This window comes from Alosa alosa, chromosome 15 (assembly GCF_017589495.1).
Source record: "Alosa alosa isolate M-15738 ecotype Scorff River chromosome 15, AALO_Geno_1.1, whole genome shotgun sequence".
NCBI lineage: Eukaryota > Metazoa > Chordata > Actinopteri > Clupeiformes > Clupeidae > Alosa > Alosa alosa.
In genome coordinates, this window is record NC_063203.1 from 12,758,447 (window position 1) to 12,780,502 (window position 22,056).

General features: G+C 45.9%; 1 protein-coding gene across 5 annotated transcripts in view; it reads left to right on the forward strand.

Annotated features, from left to right (window-relative positions):
• Nucleotides 1-14,180: 14,180 nt before the first annotated feature.
• cadm2b (cell adhesion molecule 2b) overlaps nt 14,181-22,056 on the forward strand; it is a 140,110-nt gene continuing 132,234 nt past the window's right edge. For 2 of the 5 annotated variants that reach the window (XM_048264865.1, XM_048264862.1), the window contains exon 1: nt 14,568-14,924. In XM_048264865.1, the coding sequence (XP_048120822.1) occupies nt 14,864-14,924 (61 nt within the window). In that variant the 5' untranslated portion in view covers nt 14,568-14,863. Of the gene's footprint in view, nt 14,925-22,056 lie in introns of all 5 variants that reach the window. The other 3 variants (XM_048264860.1, XM_048264863.1, XM_048264861.1) reach the window with 3 other exon arrangements.

Here is a 22,056-nt window from a genome sequence, read left to right on the forward strand (position 1 = left end):
CAATGGTATCACTGATACTCCACTTATCTTAATGGCACATCTACCTACCACAGAGTCAAAGCCGGCATTGTCCATCTTTTGGCCATCGCCCAACACTTGCAGACGGGGCAGGGCGGGGCAGGGTGGGGTAGAGATGTCCACCATATGTGTGGCACCTGGCACGGCTCCACCAGCTCCTGGGTGGGTGCGTGTTTGGGGTGGGGGTGGCGTGGGGGGTATGGGCACCAGAGACCTGGCAGTTTTGTTGTGCTTCGAAAAGGACATGTCGCAGTGCTCATCTTTACAGAGAGGTGCTAACACCTCGTAATGAGTTCAGCAGCCCACATCTGTCGCGCTGGTGCACCTTGCCAAGGTGAGGCGTCCGGTAAGGCGATGCGAGGCGAAGCCCCTGCCCTCGGCGAACGAAGATGACATTGTTTTCTTTCAACGGTGGCGAAGAGAGCGGCTAGGAAGAGAGAGAGAGAGAGAGAGACCACGGACACAAACGCGCCATGACAGATGTGCTCGCCGGGCCGCCTGGCGTCGGCTGCCAAACTGAATCGGAAGAGGAGGCGCTCACGCGGAAGTCCCGAACACCTGTTGAAGGGCGCTGGTTATGGCAGACTTCTTTGGAAACTGCTAAGGAAAACATTTGATGAAGCCAACACTCTCGTCTGTGGTCAAATGTCTATATGCAGACTCGACGTTAAACTGGCTCATTTGGGTTTTACATCATATTGCAAATGCACTGTGATGCACCATTAGTCTCAACGAATGCTTCCTCCTTATCATCACTTATTTAACTTATTTTATTTCACTTTGATGCAACCAAAGCTCATAATTGCATGTACCTCACTGCTCATGTTTCCCTGATTAAATTTTTACATCCCCATCAATTATGCAGTCCTTTATGCATAATGCACCACTCACAGACTTTTTTGCTCCAGAAACTTTTTTTGGGGAGGAATTTTTTTTTCCTTTTCATTTGCTTCAATAAGACACAACAAGCCTTTGATGAGGCTCCTGTAACACATGCAAGTGATAATGAACAGGGCCCATGTGTTTTTATCTTCTAAGAAGATGAATGTTTCTATAGACAGAGATGAGAAAAGTGGTAAGATAACCTAAAGATTACTAGAACGAAATGAAACTGATATTCAGCATCGTGCGGCACAGTACATTTTTACTGGCAACATCCGAAATGAACATCAACAAAAGAGAGAGTCTTTTGTCTCGGCAATTTAGAAACAGCTTTGCCTGATAACAAATACATCTACCGGGAGAAAACAAACAAGGTCGGGATCCCACGAGGCCAGAGGTGCTGCTGGATTAATTCAAACGCTCGCCTGCCGAAGTCAGTTCAGGACTGTATTTGTCATCTGCTTACACACAGAGTGCACATAGAGCGCAAATATTAAAATGCTTTTTGAGGTGTGCACCGAGGCCCTGGAGATTATCTTCTGCCCAAGTCGAAGCCTTGTGATTCTGCAGGCAGTCGACCAGTGTGTGTGTGTGTGCGTGTGTTTGTATGTATGTGTGTGTGTGTGTTCCATGTGTTCCATCCATGGTTGTGTATGATCCATTGAGATTGATCGATTGAATTTAAAAGATGAGGGGATGAAGGCATGTATAAAAATACATGCCTTCCACATGGTGTTTACACGTGGAACCTGCCTATGTGGCGCGCCCACACATAATGGTATCTCACTGGGCTTAGAGGAGCATCGGCACGAGCAGGGGAGAATAAAAAGATGGATCTGATATTGGTGAGGCGGAAGGGCAAACTGGAGGGTTCTTGTGCGGAGGCGTTCATCTCTCCTCTGAAACCTTTGAGGTAAAATCCATTCAAGATGGATAAGAGGGAACAGGAGGCATACACAGTAGTGCTAGGTAATGCAGATACCTCTTGACTTTAAAGGATTAGAAGCCTTTCTTTAATGGTAGTGTGAAGGCAGTGAGGAGTGATCCACTCAAAATGGGGAATAAAGGCAAAGAGACCGTTGGTAGAAGCCGCAAACTGAGGTCTCACCTTAAGCGAGCAACGGTGAAACGAAAGCATTTTCTCTGGGATGGCGTCCTCATCCTGTCGAGCCCGTGGCTATTGAGGTGAAATCCTTTTCCGAAGACACGGCGGGACGTCGGCAGCTCTCGCCACAGGCCAGTCAGGGCTGAGGAGCCTTCGGCCATCGCGCTCACCCTCGCCGAGACCCGCCCGCTTGGGGGTGAACTCCCTCGAGGACGCGGGACATCGCGAGATGCCATTGCGGAGGAAGAGGCCACATGGTGGGATGACAGCATCTGAGATGTGATTGGCTCCCCAGGAAGGGTGGGGTGAGGTGATGTTTATGGAGGTGGGTGGAGGGGGGGGGTCAGCTGCAGAGTCTGGCAGCAGGAGAATATTGGCAGCATTGAACAGATGGTCAGAAGGAGAGAGAGAAAGAGAGAGAGCATGATAAGGAGCAAGCGAAAGAGAGATAGAGAAAGAGAGATAGAGAATGAGAGAGAGAGAGAAAAGATAGAGTGGGAGGCAGACAGGGAAAGAGAAACACAGAGAGAGTTATAAGGGCTGAGAGCTGAGAGCGAGAGCGAGAGAGAGAGATTTATAAAGAGAGAGATATGGAGAGCTCGGTAGGAGTGGGCGACAGAGAGCCAGATAGAGGGGAGTCCCACGCCTGCGAGCGGCCGTAGGACGCCTGAAGCGGAGAGGGTAGGAAGAGAACTGATGAGCTGCAGAATGCACAGAGAAGAGACTCCCTCTCCTCCTTTAACCTCGGCGAGAAACATCCCACTGACAGCCCATTCGACTTACTGCATCTTTGCCCCTGTCACCTCCATTTTGGTTCTGGTGCTTAAATCCACCCTAATGGAAGAGCCCTGCAGTTTTGCAGTGTTAGGCACAATTGTGTGTCATCTCGGTGAGTTTCAGCCCACATTCATGGCTCATCATAAAGTGAGTAAGTGCCATGGTGAAAGGGAATGGCGGACTTGCGTAAGGATGAATCATCCGTTAAATTATATCCGTATCCGTAAAGTTATTGTGATTTTTGGAATTTGCTCTGTTAGCGTTTTCCTCACCATGCAGATGTTATTCATCAAGGTCTCTAAGTCAATATTGATATTATTTTCCCCAACGTAATTTATTTGTGTATTGTAATATGATACACTTTTACTGGATGTTGTATGAGTATAGACCCTTTCAACAATAAAAACAAAAACAATGCTTGAACGTTCTATTTGGGCCCCGATCTACTTCCTCTGCATTAAGATAACATATGGAATGTTCAAAAGGAAGTCTTGTGGGGCCAACTATGATGCTGAGAATGGAACTCTCTTGAAAGGGTCCATTGCTTTCTATCTTACACACAACGAAGTAATGAAGTAATCTAGCATCAAATTTGCCACCGAATTCTCTTAGAATTGAGTGGTGAAATCCAAGACTGAATCCCACCAGTAATCAGGAAGCCTGGCTGACTCTTAAGGTCCCAGGGGACTAAAGCTCAGCGCTTTCATGTAAAGCACAGGTTTACATTGATACATGTACTGTTTTGGTGTCTGACTGTGTGTGGCACCAACCATTGATGACTCCAGAATCAGTGTGCTTTTCCTGGGCTTTTTTTACTTTTGCAAATTTACGGATCATTTTTTAGTCATCTGAAATGTGGGAGAAGTGCTGTTTTTTTTTATCTCTTCCCTCTCTGTCACGGGCAAAAAGAGCAAGGGAGAGAGAAGGAGAGGGATTATTTAAATGCATGCTGTCACATCTTTGAGGTTGCTCCCCTGAAAACTGCACAGATGGTAATATAACTAATCATCAAACAAAACAGGTTGCACCATTCCTCAATTAAATCTCGCAGACTATCCAACAGCACGGCGAGAGAGACGTGTGAGCAAAACCCACAGCCCATGGAAATCCGTGCACTGTGATGGAATTCAAAAGCAACTAGCACATGTGCCAAATTTGTAGGTTCCCCGCATCTCAAAAGGCAAATGGTTACAGGTGGGAACGAATCTTCTAACCGTGTTTTGTAATACAGGAGTCCCTTTATGATCACTGAGTTCACACTTTTTGTTCGTTACATATAGGAAAGCAAGCTGTCGTGGTCAGATTAGATGGCCAGTGCTTTGCTGAGAATACAGGTGTAATGACGATGTTTTGACACCCACTAAAGGAAATTGCTGAAGTGAAGTACTGAAATGGCCCATGGAAGGCTACACCTTGTTGACGGGTAACAGGAGAAGTCTTGGCTTAAATCAAGTTCAGCAAGGTCATAGAGGTGTCACAAACCAATGAGATGTTCTTTTAAGCATCCTTTCACACACGCTTGTGAAGGCTGGTGTGTGCTGGCAACAAAAAATGCGACATGGTTTCCACTGAGCTGTAAACTAAAATTACAGAAGCTTTTTTTTAACAAAAATATTGTGCTGCCACGAAATCCGAAGTCACTGAGACTCAGCTTGCAACTTTGGCGATTCCATTCATGCTGTTGGTAGTTGGCTAACACCTCGCGTTTTGTGTGTTTCCTCACTTAGGGTTATTCATGCAGTTTGATCGTGAGTCCTGTGAATAAGCTGCGAGCAGTGATGCGTGATGTTTTCCTAGAGGCACACGTCATGATGCTCTGATGCTCATCAGCTAAACCCTCCTATGGATTAGACTATGAGACACACATACACACTGGCCTTGCAGAAGACAAAAAAAAGAAGACAAGGGGGGAAAAAAAGGCGAAAAAAAAGAAAAGAATTTGGATTTAGCTGTTTCGAAGTTTTTGAAATGCAGAGGCAGTCAGTAAAAACAACAGCGGCAGCTGCATTGCGAAGCTGTAAGCCATCTTCGCTCCGAATGCAAATACTCAATTATGCTAATGAATCAGTCTTTGTTATGGCCCCAGAATGTGCAGTGGTGGTGGCAGCAGCTCAACAACAATGGCTCCTCTGGCTGCACGAGCCTCGGTCGCAGTCACTCCTCGACTCGTGGTGGATATCTGGAGAATCATCTCACACTCTTTCCCCAGTGAATGTGTGTGAGTGTGTGTGTGTTTGTGTGTATGTATGTGTGTGTATGTGTGTGTGTTGTGTGTATGTGTGTGTGTGTGTGTGTGTGTGTGTGTGTGTGTGTGTGTGTGTGTGTGTGTGCTGGGTTGTGTGTGTGTGTGTGTGTGTGTGTGTGTGTGTGTGTGTGTGTGTGTGTGTGTGTGTGTGTGCATGTTGGGTTGTGTGTGGTGTTTGGGGGGTGCTTGTCTGTGGCTTCTTTTGCTGCGGGGTGTGCATAAAGAGATCAAAATCCAAAGTGGGTAATTAAATTTCGAAATCAACTCCATTTTCCATGCAGCGGCCTGTGAGGAAAGCAGCTGCCTCTGGCCCTCTTTAATGGGCATTTGCACAAAAAAAAACACAAAACAATCTTTGCTTCGTATCTGGAGCAACTTTATGCCATAACAAGATTGATGACGCTGGATAAGAGGGAAGGGGAGTGAGAGACACAGAGAGACAGAGAGAGATGGGGGGTGAGAGTGTCCTGGTACATTTTTTGCTACGGTACATAATTCCACCTTAAAGATGAAATTGGAGTCCCCACTGACCGGCCCGACAGTAGAGCACCAGGCTGTCTCTCTCTCTCTCTCTCTCTCTCTCTGGGGTCAGCCTACTTTCTTCCTCTCTCATCTCGCTCACCTCACCACCACTCCAGCAGCGGGCCAGAGACGCTCCAGGCCATGCACCACGGAATGCATTTGGACTTGGGTTGGGCCCATCAGACCAGCAACTCCCCCACCACACACACACAAACACACACACACACACACACACACACACACACACACACACGCACAGACACAGATGCATGCACACACACACACACACACACACACACACACACACACAGACAATAACACACACACACACACACACACGGACCCTCACACACACACACACGCACAGTCACAGATGCACACACGCACACACACACACACACACACACACACACACACACACACACACACACACACACACACACACACACACACACACACACACACACACTACAGTCACAGATGCACACACACACACACACACACACACACACACACACACACACACGCACAGTCACAGATGCACACACACACACACACACACACACACACACACACACACACACAACCACTGCTTCCATCCCCTCACTCCTCATCTTTGAGCCGACTATAATCTAGCATTGCAGTATTGCAGCTAACATACCGAGCACTACTGTAATATGAAGATGCTAAAGAAGTCTCCATCTCCACTGTTCTTTAAATCTAGTCCTAGAGCTGTCTCTGTTTGTTGTTGAGCTGGGTGAAGTCCCTGGCAATACATCCAGCACTATTGCAAAAATCTGTGTGTGTGTGTGTGGGAGTGCGTCAGACTATTTTCGTTCATTGTTGACCATTGTTGAAAGTTGATAGGAGAATGGTGTGGAAATGCCTGGACATCAGAGGCCTTATAAGAACCTTGTGAGGCACCTGGCAATAGGTATCTCCATATCTCCTAGCTGGAGCCGAAAGTCTGAAGATTCTTCAAAGGGCTCTTGTGCGGATGGACTGACAGCAGTTATAGCAGTCTCCTTCCTTTATTGAGACATCATGTACACACTGTTGCTCAAGATCTAAAGCTCTTATGTCTTTCATAGGCTTTATATATGTATGTATTTCCATACAATAGTGAAAGTTACGATATCTACAAAGACAAGTGGAAATACACCAAAAATAGTGATTTTTCCCAAATAATTTGCTGTTGCGAATACAGTATTTTAATAATACAGTATTGTATACAGTATGTATTCGTAGGCCTATAGACCCTTTCAACTGCAGAAACAAACAATCCCAAGCGTTCCTATGGCATTTCTGGAGGCACAGAAAAATGTTAGGTAGAAAATTGTTTGTGGTGTTTTGCAAAATGTGTTTAGAAAATTGAAAACTGAGTCAAACACTGAGAATTAGTGTATGGTTTTGCAGATTTGGTGTGGGGTTATGATGTTTGGAAGACATGTTTAGAAAATTGTGTGACAAGCAAAGATTTAGTGTGTAAGCAGTTGAAAAAAAACTAATACAGAATGAATAGCTTTTTGAAAGGCTGTGTAGGCACATACAGGGAAGTAGTTTATGACATCTGGCTATTTGATTTTTATATGTTTGTGAAAAGCATAGGATGTTCTTCTTATGTCTGAAGCTGTCCCGGCTCCCTCTATAGTTCCACGGACCGTGCTCCAGGCAATACAACTTCCATTTTCAAGAAATGAACTGAAGTGATACTCTATTTCAACTGCTTAGTCTTTCAGAGCCAAAATGCGACCCATCTTTTAAAGGACAGTAATTTTTGTCAGTGTCAGGCTCCCTCAGTTCTTGGACTTTGCTTTGTTCCATGCCAGTATCTCATGCCTCTCTACATCTTAAGGATTCTGGCGTTTGACGGCTCTTGAGGGACACGACAAAAGCTCTTGACCGAGAATCCCATTTTGTATTAGACAACAATATGCGATTCTTGGAGCAAGATAAGTATTCCTCTTGTGCGTGTGCCCGTATAAATAGCTTTCTCTTTTTTTCTCTCATTTCATTATCTTTCTAGGGCAACGTAGGCAACTTTATCAGCGTTGTTGTGTTTTCTTTTTTTCTCCTCCCCTCTTTTCCTTTCAAGAGACACAGTGGGTGAAGGCTTTGAAAGTTTGACAGCTCAAGGAGCCCCTCTTGTATGCTGGTAAGACCGACTCCCCGGCTCCCTGAAGGAGGGATGTGCTTGCCTAAGATGGAGGATAGAAAAATAGCACTGTTCGCCCCACTCTCTCTTTTTAATTACACAGCGCAATTTGTAAATGCGCTCTCGAAACTCGGCAACGTTTTAATTGCTCGGCATTCGATGGACAGGCTACCTCCCAGTCCTCTCTACTCGCGTGTTCCCCAGACTTCGCTGGCTCGCCACAGCCCATATTAATGAAACGTGTGACTGACACAAAGTCTCACTCAATTGCTCAATTGCCACTGAGAAAAGCCAGGTGTAATTTGTTGCCCAACAAAATTGACAACCAAGTCTGACCACTCAAGGGTAAAGTCTTTCCGCGCTTTCAAATTTTAATACACTCATAACCCAGTCCCTAGTGTCAGTCAATCTGGTGTCTCTAGTGCAAAACAGCCTGATGAATAAAAAAAGAAAGCCTTTCCCGTGGATTTTCTCACCTTACAGTGGATTAATCTTTCACCATGGTAACCATGTATTTCTGGCCTTTCATGTCGACTGCACACATCACATACATTGACAGGAATTTCCATACAGTTTATAATCCCAACTGCCCTATTGTTTCCCTGAATCCACAAACATGGCTGACATGGCGGGAAGGATAAAAACATTCCTCTCATGAAAAATAAATAAATAAACAAAAATAAATATAAATAAATCCCTCACATACTGTACTCCTCTCTGCAAATACACCCGAGGGGTTTCCTCGCTGTCTGTTTTTTCCCCTTTCCTTGAGAGGCACTTTATAATAGAAAAAAAAAGAATCTGCCTAAAACTGTAGTGCCCCGAGGGAGGGCTCTTGACTCCCTCCTTGCAACACTCTGTAAACATGTTCTCCTGTCAGGTCTTGTCAGTCTCGTGGGGTTTGTCCAAGTGCTGTCCATCCCTGTCTGACAAACACGGTACATTATGGAGCCTGGCTGTCAGCCACCCCCTGTCACCCGCGTCAGGACTTCACCACTGCAGCTCCTCTCGTCATGCCGTCCCAGAAAAAGAGAGAGACACAGAGAGAAAGGGAGGGAGGGAGAGGGAGGGAGGGAGAGAGGGCTCTGCCTGTCCTGTCAGCTCTGGCTGCCCATACCTTGCTTTGCCTTTGGACTCATAGAGCAGTGGAGGTAGGGACCCAGATATGTGGCACAGACAGCGGCAGCAGCAGCAGCATCAGTGTTGGTACCGTCCCACTGGCCTGACCCCTACATCTGCTGCTGATGTCTTCCTTTGCAGGCGCACTGCTGAGCCAAGTGGACACCCAAATGTGTTTGTATGCCACATGCAAGCTCTTTGTTTGTCCAGTGGGTACAGGGACAAAAGGCAGTGTGTGCCTGTGTGTCTGCTGTGATTTTGTGTGTGTGCGTGTGTGTGTGTGTGTGTGTCTTTGTAGGGAGTGAGAAATTCATGAGCAAAGGGGACAGAGGAAGGGCTAGAGAGAGAGAGAGAGAGAGAGAGAGAGAGAGAGAGAAATGTCAGAGTGAAAGGGGGGAGTCATAGGATGAATAAAGAGAGGGGGAGGGAGTCGAGCGAGAGCTGGATGCAGATGTCAGAGTTTAAGCTGGTCACTCCTTCTACTGTCTCAGCCAAAAGCACAACACCATTTCACAATCAACACAGCCTTGTCTGTGTAGTTTCGCAACACTGTTTCACAATCAGCATAGTCTTGGGTATATGTGTGTGTGTGTGTGTGTGTGTGTGTGTGTGTGTGTGTGTGTGTGTGCGTGTGTGTGTTTCACTATATTTTCCGATGTTATTTGGAGGGAAGGGGGCATATTTATTAAAGAGTCCTAATGCTTGTTTTCATCTAGGCAAAAGCACAAGGATTAATGGGCCTCTTGGATGATGTGGGCCTGCGAGTGGATGAAAGCCCCATCTGAACGCACAGCGTTGCCTGGGTGTGTTGACTCGCTCTCTCCCTGGCTGCTATACCGGCGCTATTAGACAGCATCACAACACTAAGTTCACTTTTCTCTAGGGATCAAAAAAGGCAGAGTGTTTTAATTTGTTTATTTGACATTTATGCCATTGAGCTGTTGCCTATTCATGAGATTTACTTAGCGGCACGTTCCCGAGCACGTCGGGGGTGGGGGTGGATTGGGGAGAGGGGTTGGGTCTTTGATCATCGAACAAGCCCGACGCCCCGAAGCATTCTGACCCATCGCTCACATGTTTGACAGAACATGAATGTTAAATGTGCTGGGAAGCATTGTGAGAAGAGCGTTTTTATGGTCATTACAAGGATGAGGAGGAGAGCGTCTGGGGGAAATTAGGTATTGTGTGTGTGTGTGTGTGTGTTTGTGTGTGTGTGTGTGTGTGTGTGTGTAGCTTATGTGTGTAAAAGAGGTGGATAAGGCGGCAAAAGATAGAAGAGAGAGAGAGAGAGAGAGAGAGAGAGAGAGACCATAGATATGCGGTTTTCTGGTCTGCTCTCAAATTTGCATATAAGATGAAGATAGCATGTAATGCCTAGTTCCATTGAATTAAAAAGCTTAAAATGGACTCCTCCATCTCTCTCCAGTAGACACTGCTGTAAGGATATGTAGGGGATTTTATTTTATTATTTTGAAAAACAATATCATTGTCAGTTACAATTTCTGAGCATAAGGGTATGTGAAAGATATGCATGAGTTTAAACTCATACATTTTTCAGCTACATCTTTGACAGACACCAAAATGGAAGTGGCAGCAGAGTTTTTTTTTTCCACCCCAGTCCCTGTCAAAGCTTTCTGTGTTTGGTGAAAAGCTTTATATTTACGCATGCACAGGGCTTATGGAGGTTTTCATTCAATTCACTCGACGCAAAAACCTGTAGCCCACTAAAACCGCAGTCACAGTCAAATGGGAAACATCCTCTGGAAAGAACATTCAGATATTTTTTTTGTTCTCATCCAGCGTGAGTTCCCTGCCAAAACAACAGTTGGTCTGGTCTTCAGCTCAGGAGCTCAGACATAACACAGACAATAGTGTGTGTCAGACATGCACAAAAAGCTGAACTTCCTTAAGACCAATTTTTCCCCACAGGCAGAATAATAGCAGTGATACTGGGTGCTGGAATCAGTGCTACTGATATATTTAGAGCAAGCTGAGTGCTTCAGTTATCTTGCCCAGAGATATCAGGCTGCATCGTGTCTTCATTCGGTGGCACTTGTTTTGGTATTGTCAGCACAGTGGCATGGTTCATTGCTGCATGAGATAGACGGTAATGTAATTGTAAAAACACACAGCTGACATCCATAGTGTCTATCTATACATTAACATCATAGATGCGTAGATTTTGGCAAGCGTAATAACAGTTGCAAAGATCCTGAGCTTGGATTGGAATGCTATCATCTAGGCTCACAATACGGAAATAAATGTATGGATTGAATACTTGTGGTAATGTGAGAGGATCCTACATCTCTCCCACTGCTGTAGTTTTCCTCCCTTGTCACTTCACCCATGAAAAAAAGCTCAGTCATTTGAAACAACAACTTCATGGAATATTCAATCATAATCCTTGGAGTAACTGTGTTCCTTCCTGGTAATAACCGGATTCAAATGAAAGTTATGTTTCTCGAACATTCAATTTGTAACGGGGAGAAATCCTTCACGCAGAAAACAATTTTCAGCCTCACGACGCAGGGGTTAAAATGACATGTGTGCGAGCATGTTTTCGTTGATTGTTTTGGGGTACACCGCGGCAATACATGGGAGAATGCCACAGGAAGTATTCCTCTGGGCGGCGATTTGATTGCACCTATATAGATTTGCTGTGTAATGACATCCATGGACTGCTGACTTGCATGTCCTTGACTCATAACAAGAAACCCATGATTAAATATATCTAGCTCTAATATTCCATCAATGAGTCACTGTGACGTGTAATTCCTCCATATCATTCAGTACATGCCTACGTACTCAGGGCCTCTGTAATTTCTTTGCCAGTCTTGAGAGGGCACTGGCCTAAAATCTGTCACCCAAAGGCAGATTATTTTACTACCCTCATGTGATGATGAATCGGGGCATCTCAATGTCAAATAAAGTCTACAACCCCGAGACATATCAGACACGTTAATTAGACTTGTTCGGTCTAAACGATGACACGTCTTAATTACGGACGGTGTAAAAGGGGCTGCGTTGTGACAGCTGGATTAGTATCGTGGGGTGAGGCTGATGGGGTGTGTGTGTGTTGGAAGGTCAAACTCCAGGCGAAGGCGCTGTAATAATGCGCTGCTGTCACATGACACTCGTTGTGTGTATGTGTGTGTGTGTGTATGTGTGTATGGTGGTGCAGTTGAACAGGAAAATTGGAGTGTCTCTTTCTGCTCCCGTGCCTCTGTCAGCAGTCATTCCCATGTGTTCTATTAGCTCTCGGGAGCCATGCTAAGCACTCGAGTGAAATGTTGCTCGCCGCGGTCCAACAGACCGACAGGGGCTCTGACCTTTAGGAGACATGTAGGACTCCATGGCGCGCTTGCAAATGGCTTCCGAAAAGCCCAGTAACCTCCAATGGTAAAAAATACACCAAGGAAGCCCTGTAAAATCTTTTAGGCAAGTGCAGTGTGTGTATGTGTGTGTGTGTGTGTGTGTGTGTGTGTGTGTGTGTGTGTGTGTGTGTGTCTGTGTGTGTCTGTGTGTGTGTGTGGGAGGGGGAGAGAAACAGAGAGAGGGAGAGAGTATCTCTCTTTGTCTCCCTCTCCTGTCTGGGGAGATACTGTGTGTGTGTGTGTGTCTGTGTGTCTGTGTGTGTGTGTGTGTGTGTGTGTGTGTATGTATCCATGCAGTTGCCTAGCTCATCCTATGTAGGGATGTTGACAAAGAAAGGTCCTGCCGTTGCCTTCAGCTTTATGGCTACTGTGTGTTGTTGAGTACTCGAGATTAAGGTTCACTCTGGACATCACTGGGTTGCCACTGTGTGTGTGTTTATGTGTTTGTTTGTGTGTGTGTGTGTGTGTGTAGCTTTGTGTGTGTGTGTGTGTGTGTGTGTGTGTGTGTGTGTGTGTGTGTAGTTGTGTGTGTGTGTGCCACTCCTTTGAGTGAGTATTTGTTTAGCTGTGTGTGTATACTGTATGTATGTGTCAGTGAGTGTGTTGTTTGTTAAGCGGATATGACTATGTGTGTGTGTGTGTGTGTGTGTGTGTGTGTGCGTGTGTGTGCGTGTGTGTGTGTGTGTGTGTGTGTGTGTGTGTGTGTGTGTGTGTGTGTGTGTATGTATCTGTGAGTATGAGTGTGTGTTTGTAATGGCTCCCATACTCTCCCTCTTGCGCTTTCAGGGCTCATTTTGAGTGATATGGCAGTGGCTGCTATTTTTCAGCCGGAGCACTGGGGCTTGTGGGGGTGGAGGTGAGGGTGGTGGCAGCGGAGCTGGTGGTGGGTGCTCTAAACTGGATGAAATTTGGCGCGCAGCACGTTAAACCATGTGTAAAATCCCTGCCACGGGCTCCGGAGAGCGATCCCTGATTGAGGCTCTCGCCCCCTTGCCCTCCTTCTTGAGCTGCCGCTCGGCCAAACGCTCACGGTCAGTGCCCGCGAACCGGGCGGGCGTGTGTGTGTGTGTGTGTGTGTGTGTGTGTGTGTGTGTGTGTGTGTGTGTGTGTGTGTGTGTGTGTGTGTGTGTGTGTGTGTGTGTGTGTGTGTGTGTGTGTGTGTGTGTGTGTGTGTGTGTGTGTGTGTGTGTGTGTGTGTGTGTGTGTGTGTGTAAGGGGGGTACTTGCTGAATGAAGACTAATGTCCAGCTGCATGTTCTCCACTCTTCCGACCTGGATGCCATGAGTCCTCTAGCACTGCCACTGCTGCCGACGTGGATTCTCCTACTCGAGTGGAAATGGAGAGAGAGCTCGGCGTCATTGGACAGGCATGCCGGTGATGAGCTCCGCTGGTGGGCCTAATGACTGCACCTGGATGCTTTTCAGCAACTGTCAGGCAAATAGCACGGCTATCCATTATTTTGCCCCGGATGGTGTGAGTCAGTTATGTCTGATTAGCAGTGAATGGGAGGACTTGTCATGAGAAAATTACTCGTTGTGCTGCTGTGCTAAACTAGCTCTCTTCCCCCAGCTGACACAGGCAAGGTCCGTTTCTGATCACTCACTGTTGCTGGAGGGGGTAACATAATTTATCAAATTTGGAGCTGCTTTCCTTTAGAATGTCTATCCATGCATCCTGAGTTGTGAGGAAGTCAATGGAAACGGCAATTACAGAGGGAGGGGGGGGGCACACACACCCACACACACAAACTCCTCTAGCAAAGATCTGTAGAGGTCCTCGTTCTTTCTCTGTGTGATGGATTTCCCAGATGACCAATCAAAGTCAAGGGCTGATGCAAACACATGTATCTGCTGCGCGGTGAGGATGATGAAGTAGTGAAATATCCCGGCAGCAAGAGCCACTGGTGTGTGTGGCGTATGGATCTGGGTTCCCTTGCGAAATGGTACACTCCTGGGACTCGTTCCATCGACGATACTGATGATGAGAAGCGGCACTAATGTGAACGCACGCCGCTGACCCGAATGGACGGAAAATGCACAATGTGAGGGCCGATTTGCATAAACGGTGTGTCATAGTTGCAATACTTCTGAGCACTCTAGATTTGAGTGAATGCAATTTTCCTCGCACTTGGCGTCTTTAATTTCATGCAAATGCAAGTACATAAAAGTGTCCACAGGCACAGTGAGTGGCTATTAATCTCAGGACAGAACCAAGTTCAACAAACAGGACCTTACTGAGAAAGACGAGGAAAATAATCCAATCAATTACATGAACTGTTGCAACAACATGTTCTTGTGCTTTTTGTTTTTGCATGAAGAGTTCGTTTGGTAATTTGTAGGCGCTTGCTATTGGCGAGGCGTCTTCATCTGTCAAACTGCGTGGGCGGGACCCCGCTGGCGGAGGCGCGCTAGAGGCAGGGAGGGCTGAAGTGGCACTTTCTCGTTCTGTCGCGGAGAGCATCTCTTCCCCAGCGCGGGTACGGTGACGGTATCGCTGCCTCCGGATCGGGCACTTGACAGGAGAGATTCGAGGTCGCTGCCTCACGCTCGGAGTCCATGTAATTCCCCTCTCAGTCACAAACTTCATCAGCACTACCAGGATAAATCTCCAGTCTCATCACAGAGAAGACGCAAGTCGGACGTGGCCGTGGGAAAAGGACACGAATATGATCTTCAAACAGCACTTGTTCTTCATGCTTTACAGCGCATGTGGACTTGTCATTAAAGGTAGGAGCTCTCAGATTACCCCCGTATTTGCGGACTCTGGGCGTGGTAGGGAGTCTTGGTGCAATAACTAGCGCAAGGACACTGTCCTTATTAAGTGAATGACTTCCGAAACATGTTTTCACACAGGACAGTTGTGGTTGAGGTACATACAAGAGATCCTGTTTCGGTTGCCTATGGATCATGACATTGCACTGTTCGGTAATGAGAACACGTATACTTGCATTGAGCCAGTCAACGTTATACTGGTGCGCAAGTTCGGGAACCAGACCACCCGAAAAGACGTGATAAATGCTTGCGCATTTTAACAGCAAACTTTGGTGAATGCCCATTTATCACGCGTAAGAATATCTGTTGACACGTTCGTTTTGTTGCTGTTTTTACACTTGAGTCTATGGTATGTTCGCCTATGTTTGGCTACTGTATTGGGACACATGAGCGAATAAAACAGAATGTCCACAGAACAGGCATGTCCCAGATATTCTGCAAAATTACACCTTGTGTTAACTGTCTGTATAAAGTCGTAGAAATATACAATAGATGCGCTACGCAGGATATGAAATGTAGCCGGGATCGTGCTTTCTGTCATTCACTATATTTGTGCCTAGAATAGCGAATTCGGTAGTTAACTTCAAGATTCTCAGTTGTGCAGGGGAGCTGCTCTGACCCAAACGTGGCATTTGCAGTAGTCTGCATCTTGGGGTCGTCGTCGCCCAAGATTTTCTGTATCCGTCATCTGCTAACCATCTCTGTTTATAGCAGATTTCTTGTAAAGTCATCGTCTAGGCCAAGTGCATCAGTTATCTAATATGTCTCTAATTATATCACTGAACTTGTTTATGTTATTTTTTTGCCCATGAAAGGCAGTGCCGTTATTGTTTTAGCGCAGCCCCGAGGTTTGTTGGTATAATGCTGTGCACGAACATACGTTAGGTCAAGAGAACATGTTTGAAGGGAGAGGTGCTTGGCGGCTACTTTTACAAAGCCATATGACACACCCATCCAGCCAACGCCCATGACCACTGTCAACTGGCGAAGGTAGGCTACTGACCACCAGTCCATCATTAATCAGTACGGCTATGAAGGCAGTGTGAGAAAAAATAAATAAGTAAACTCACTAGATAAATAAATACATTTCCCCGTCGTCGCTGAGGAGATATTGATTCTGTTTGTTGTTAGATAAATAATGACTTTGCCGATGCCCTTGACATGAGATGTTATTTCTTCACAAGTTTGGATAATTCTTGGTTTCCTTTTGTGTACTTTCTGTACTTTCTTGCTGTGTGTAAAAGTGGATAGTAAAAGCTCGTTTCTGCTGGTATCTGTCTTCATTTGGCCCAGTCTGAGCAGTACCTCTGCTTGTCTGAATGCAATTCTTATGCATTCCAAGACTTCGGTCCGTTTCTTGGGTTAAACTGCAATAAATGCAGGCTGTTGCTCTAAAGTGAACAACCAAACAGTTGATTCCACTGAGGCATTCTGTTAACAATAACAATGACACCTTTCCATCAGCACATAATGTACAGATGATAGACGCTGATAGACAGAGTTGATCACACCCACACCCACACACACACACACACACACACACACATTCACAGATCACAGACATCCATAAGAGAATCTGTCTCCCTCATACACACCCACACACACACACACACACACACACACACGCACACACACACAGATTGTCTGCCTCCATCAGTGGTGTGGCTTCAGAACGCTGAGCTTTCTAATGATACATGATAGCCATTATTTTGCATCCGATGTATGAGATGCAATGTAAGGCTTGTAAATAAAGCACCTGCAGCATCAAATTCGCTGGACTTTGGCAAGCGCCCCTCTCTTGCTCCCTCCCTCCCTGTCTATCCCTCCGTGCCTGCCTTTTCATGCTTTTTTGTTTATGTGTGTGTGTGTGTTGGCATGTGCCCACCCTCCTGATGTCTCTCTACCTCCAGAACGCTTACCTTAGCTGCAAGAGAACAGCGCTAACCTCGACTGTTTTTCTAATAGCAGCATGCCGCTAATTGCTCCAGGGAGAGGGTCGGCTGGTCAGAGATCTCTTCCCCGACCAGCTCCGCCTCACTTACTCCCCTGCATCCCCTGAGTCAGACCCGGGCCTCAGTGGGGCCCCCGCGATCCCATTCACCTCAGCCACTGATTCAAGAAAAGACACAGCCCTGCCACATCGGTGGAGTTGGGGGGCGGGCAGGGTGTCTACGCAACAGCTGCATAAATTGGACCTGTGGGGACAGGTGATCCCAAAACCTGCCACACTGCTTTTGTGTGCCCAGGAAGGACTCTAGGTGAACGCATGCCAAGAACCAGAATTGGATCGTGTGCCAGCATTGCGTTGCGACAGGGGGTGGGTGTTTGGTGGTGATAGTGGGGGGGGTCCATTAACACCAAAACCATCCCCTCTGTCCCGGGTTCCCCGTCCCTCCCTCTGCTGTTGCTGCTGGCCAAGGGTGAGGGCTTAGCCCCGCGGAACGCTTTTAAGCCGCTGAGCTCGGACGAACTGGAGCTGCCGGCACTGTTGTGTACCGCCGCATATCATTAATCCCGCAGAAGCGACGGCCGGCTGAGCCCGGAACTGATCCGGAGCCCCCCGCCCACCCTAGACACCCACCCACCCACCCCGCTCTGATCAGGCAAGCTGGCATACCAGGGTGCAAAAAGCTCCAGCAAGAAAGTGGAGGGACTGCAGGGTGGGAGGGTGGGTAGGTGGGTAAAGGGTAGGGATTTGTTTCCCTGCTGCTCATTTTGGCTGTTTTCTCCCTACCCTGTCACTGCAGCTTTTTGAGCTTCCAGCTCACTCTACCAAACACATCCCTGAATATTCCTCTACATATTCTCATGATGTCTTCACCAGTTTGGTGTTATCTCCACATTAGAGGGGACTGCAGAGGGATTGTTGCATGCTGATGTGCGTGTATTCTTTTTTTTTTTTTTTTCGGTCAGCGTGAACTTGCATTGATGTACGCCTGATCCCGCAGAGACAGAGACGGAGCTTTTGTCCTTTATTTGTGTGTTGTCCTTGGATGATGATGTGCCTCACGTCAACCCCTTCTGATGTCTTGCCAGTGCCAACCAACACACTTCACTGCTGTCAGTGTGGTGAGCTCAAAGCAACATGGCAGAGTCGCACAGTGTCCCCCATTTCTTCAGGGAAACTTTGAAAGTTTTTTCAGCCCCTTGGCAACAATTGAGGCGGTCCTCAACTAATTCAGGTGCATGGGCAATTAAATGTCTATGATTATGAAAGACCCCCTTAATGAAAGGACATATATCGTTCGCCGTAGGAGATTAAAACAAGTGAACTGATAAACGTTTTTTGTGACATAGTCAGTTAATAAGATCACCTACCTTTGGGCAAGCAGACACAGTAATTAGATTCTGTTTGGAGCCTGTGGATGTTGAAAAAGAATGTGCTGAGAGATAAAGAGTGCTCTCTGATTTTTTCTGAAGCAAAATATAAAAATGTGCTAAAATTCAGCTAAATGAGGAAAAAAATGAATTGGCAATCAAAGTGAGCTTAGACGTTCACTTATCCTTACCTCTTTTTCATGCTTTCTGATTCCTGCTATCTCAGACTTGAGGTCTCATAGTTAGCCACCCCTGCACTTCAAAAGCCCCATGGAGAGAAGTAATTGTCAGGTTATTTTTGTTATTTTTCTGTAGTTGTTTTTTTAATGTTAAGAGGCAGGTAGATGTTGAAAAGCACAGTGTTGACAAAAAGAAAAAACACACATCAAATACCTCAAATTAATCCAAACTAAATCATACTTTGACCTCACCCATAATCTAAACTTCATAAAAAATATATAAACAATATAATGAATAGAAATGTACAAATATAATAAACATTTCTCTTAGCAAAAAACAATAATCCTAACTCTACATATACTTCCTTACTGTTGAATCAGTATTAGTAGACGGTACATGGCAAAGGAAGGCATATCCAAATAAAGTGGGGCCCATCTGAGATCTATAATTATAGAATTTACAATTAACATCCACTCTCCAGTGTAGGTATAAAACAGCAACGAGAGGAAACTAGCTCCCACTGAGTCATCTTATATGTTAACTGCTATGTTGCTATAACAGTATAAATGCTAACTCAAAACATTTGAAATATTTCAAGCACTCGAACACTATGCTTCATGATACTATACCTCAGAGATCTGAGAGTCTGAGTGCCAACATCATGTTGAGGGGCCATGCAGCGTGGCTCGTCTCTGAAAACAAGATGTCCCAGTGGCGAGTAAACATCACAGGTACTTTCAATCCCTGGATGTGCAGTTATTTATTTATTTATTATTTTTTTTTTTTTTAAAAAGAAAAGCTGGAGAGATGCACTTCAGTCAACAGCAGGCTGGACTAGCCCCACAGCATGCGGATGCTCTAAAGCACTCGTTAAAACAAGCCTTTTGAGAGCAGATTGGCCATGAACCACCCGCAGCCGTGAAAGTGAACTGTGAATCCTCAGGCTCAGGAGACCTGCTCACGCGGTGATCTCAGAATTACTCCTCGGAACGTGTTGTTTTGCTTTGCCTGCAACAGGGGCCCTGCCGACTGAGAGCCTGACTAGTTCCTGCAGTACGTTCAGGAAAGATGGACATTCACAAAGTGAAAAGCGACGGAAAAAAAATAAACATTTGTTTTTGAGGAGATTTTTTTTTTCATGCTCAAAAATTGTTTGGTGGCAATCAAGAATAGAAATGACTTGGTCGCTAAGACAGTGTGCCATGAGAAATGCTTTGTCGCAGAACAACACAAGTTGTGAATGGAATGTGTTATCTGTGATGTGTTAGAGACACTAAATTTACCACCTCGCAGAGATAATTGGCTACACTGTCTGAATTTCTCAGCGTTATTCGCGACAGGCTCTTCGTTTTACCGTAAGCAACAGGTGTGGAAACAGAAAACAAACCTACACATACTGTAGGCACAGCCTACCCAGAAAACAATACACATAGACAGAATGCAGCTTCAGCTACATCATGTTCAAGGGGCATGATGTGTAATTGTTATTATGATTTAGAGAAAGAGAAATGCAAAAATCCTTCATAATATCTTTTAAGCCTCCTTTACTTTAGAATGCAATCTCACCTCTTTTTCTCTTTAAGGTTTGTAGCAAAACTGTGGAGAAGCATTCAGTCACATAGGGGGCTTGGGTGAGTAAGAGGCAGTATAGCAGAGGCAAAGACACATACAGTACAGTATACACTGTGAAAGACTGAGATAAACCATTAGAGTAGACCTAAGGTTGTTTTGGTTTACTGTATGTATTTTTTTTCTCCCTTAACTCCATTGCTCCCTCTCTTTCTCTCCTTGCGCTCGGTCCATGTGGAATTCAATATATGGGCCGGAGTGGAGCTGAAAGTTCATTTCATGGCCGTCCGCAGGCCTGACCTTTAAACAGTCTTCCTTGGCCCCTCATCTCTGCTTAAGCAGGGAGTGATGCTAGCCGTGGATGGGACACAGACAATGAATCTCATTTATTTCATGGATAGCCTCTCTTTCTCTCCTTCTCTCATTCTCTCTCTCCATCTCTCCCTTTCTCTGTCACTATCCCCCCATCCACGTCTCTGGTTCTCCACCTCTCTATCTGTATATCATAGTTTCTCTTTTTCTTTCATTCACTCTCTGCATCACTATCTGTCTATCTATTTTATTTCCTCTTTGCTGCTCTTTCTCTTGATATTTTCTTGCTCTCCATTTCAGCCATCTCTCTCTATCTCTCCCACAAACTCATCTCTTTCTCTCTCTCTCTCTCTCTCTCTCTCTCTCTCTCTCTCTCTCTTTGCAATCCCAAATAAAGAGTCAGACTATGCGCTTCTCTTGGGTTATCTTGTGATATTCGATATTGCAGCGCTCTGCCGTTCAGTGGCCACTACTGTTCTTGTGTGTGTTGTCAGTGTATCTCTCCACTGCCATTCGCTCATGGCAGTCCATTCAGAGCAATCTCAATAGGCACAGTGATATTGAATTGGAAAGCTATTCCTAAAATATGTCACTCTCAATGGCTGACAAGGTTTGCTCGAACACGTCCAGGAGAAAAGAAACAACATCTGTACTTTGTGGGCATGTACACTAACTGTCAGATGCCCTGCGTCAGCCTTGAATGGCTTTGACGGTTCAAAAGGATACACAACAACAAAAAAATGACAAATGATTCGATGTCGCCATGCATGTCAGTTATGGAAGAGGTGGGCTAACGGAGGCAACGTCAGGAGGAAGCAAAGAAGTGGGAAAAGAAAACACACGCCCTGTTGCGTGACGATGCGTCTCAGCGATGTTTGTGTGGCAACATAATGGGGGCAGATAACGCAGGGTCTCAAATTGAAAGTGTAATCAAAGATTAAACTCGCGGAAGCGAGGGCCCGCTTAATATCCAGCCCGTATTACGCCGATACGGGGGGACAGAGGAGTGAAATAATTGATTTCTGTCCTTAATTCACTCGGTGAGACAATTTAATCTAATCAGGGGGAGCGGGAGGCCCACGGCTAGGAGTGCAGCATGTGGCCATGTCGCCGGCTCACCAGAATGGAGAGCGAGAGAACAAAAGCAGGAGAGAGGGAGGGAGAGAGGGAGGGAGGGAGAAAGAGAGAGAGAGGGAGGATGAGATGGAGACAAAAGGGTATGAAGTGGGATAGAGACATTGAGAGGGGTAAATATAGTTAGACAGAGACACTGTCTAATGCCTCTCCTGTGTGTCATGGACATCAGGTCTCATTTCCTGTCTTTATACCCAGGGCAATGTGGTCAGTGGTCGTTGGTACAGTGCCTGTATCTGTGTGGCTGTGTGAAAATCTCATGTGAAAATCCAGTATTGATGTAGAATATCTCCTCTCTCTCTCTATCTCTCTTTCTCTGTGTGTGTGTTTGTGTGTGAATTGTTTAATTTATGTGAGGAATTGTTAAGGGCAGTGCACAGTTTTAAATTAATCGCACACCATTACATGAAAATGTGTGGGTTTGTACTTCCCTTAGGCTCAATTAGTACAACACACTCTGGATGTGTGTGTGTATGTGTGTGTGTGTGTGTGTGTGTGTGTGTGTGTGTGTGTGTGTGTGTGTGTGTGTAGAACATAGAGTAGGTGGATGCCAGGAAGCCTGTGTCACTTGTGC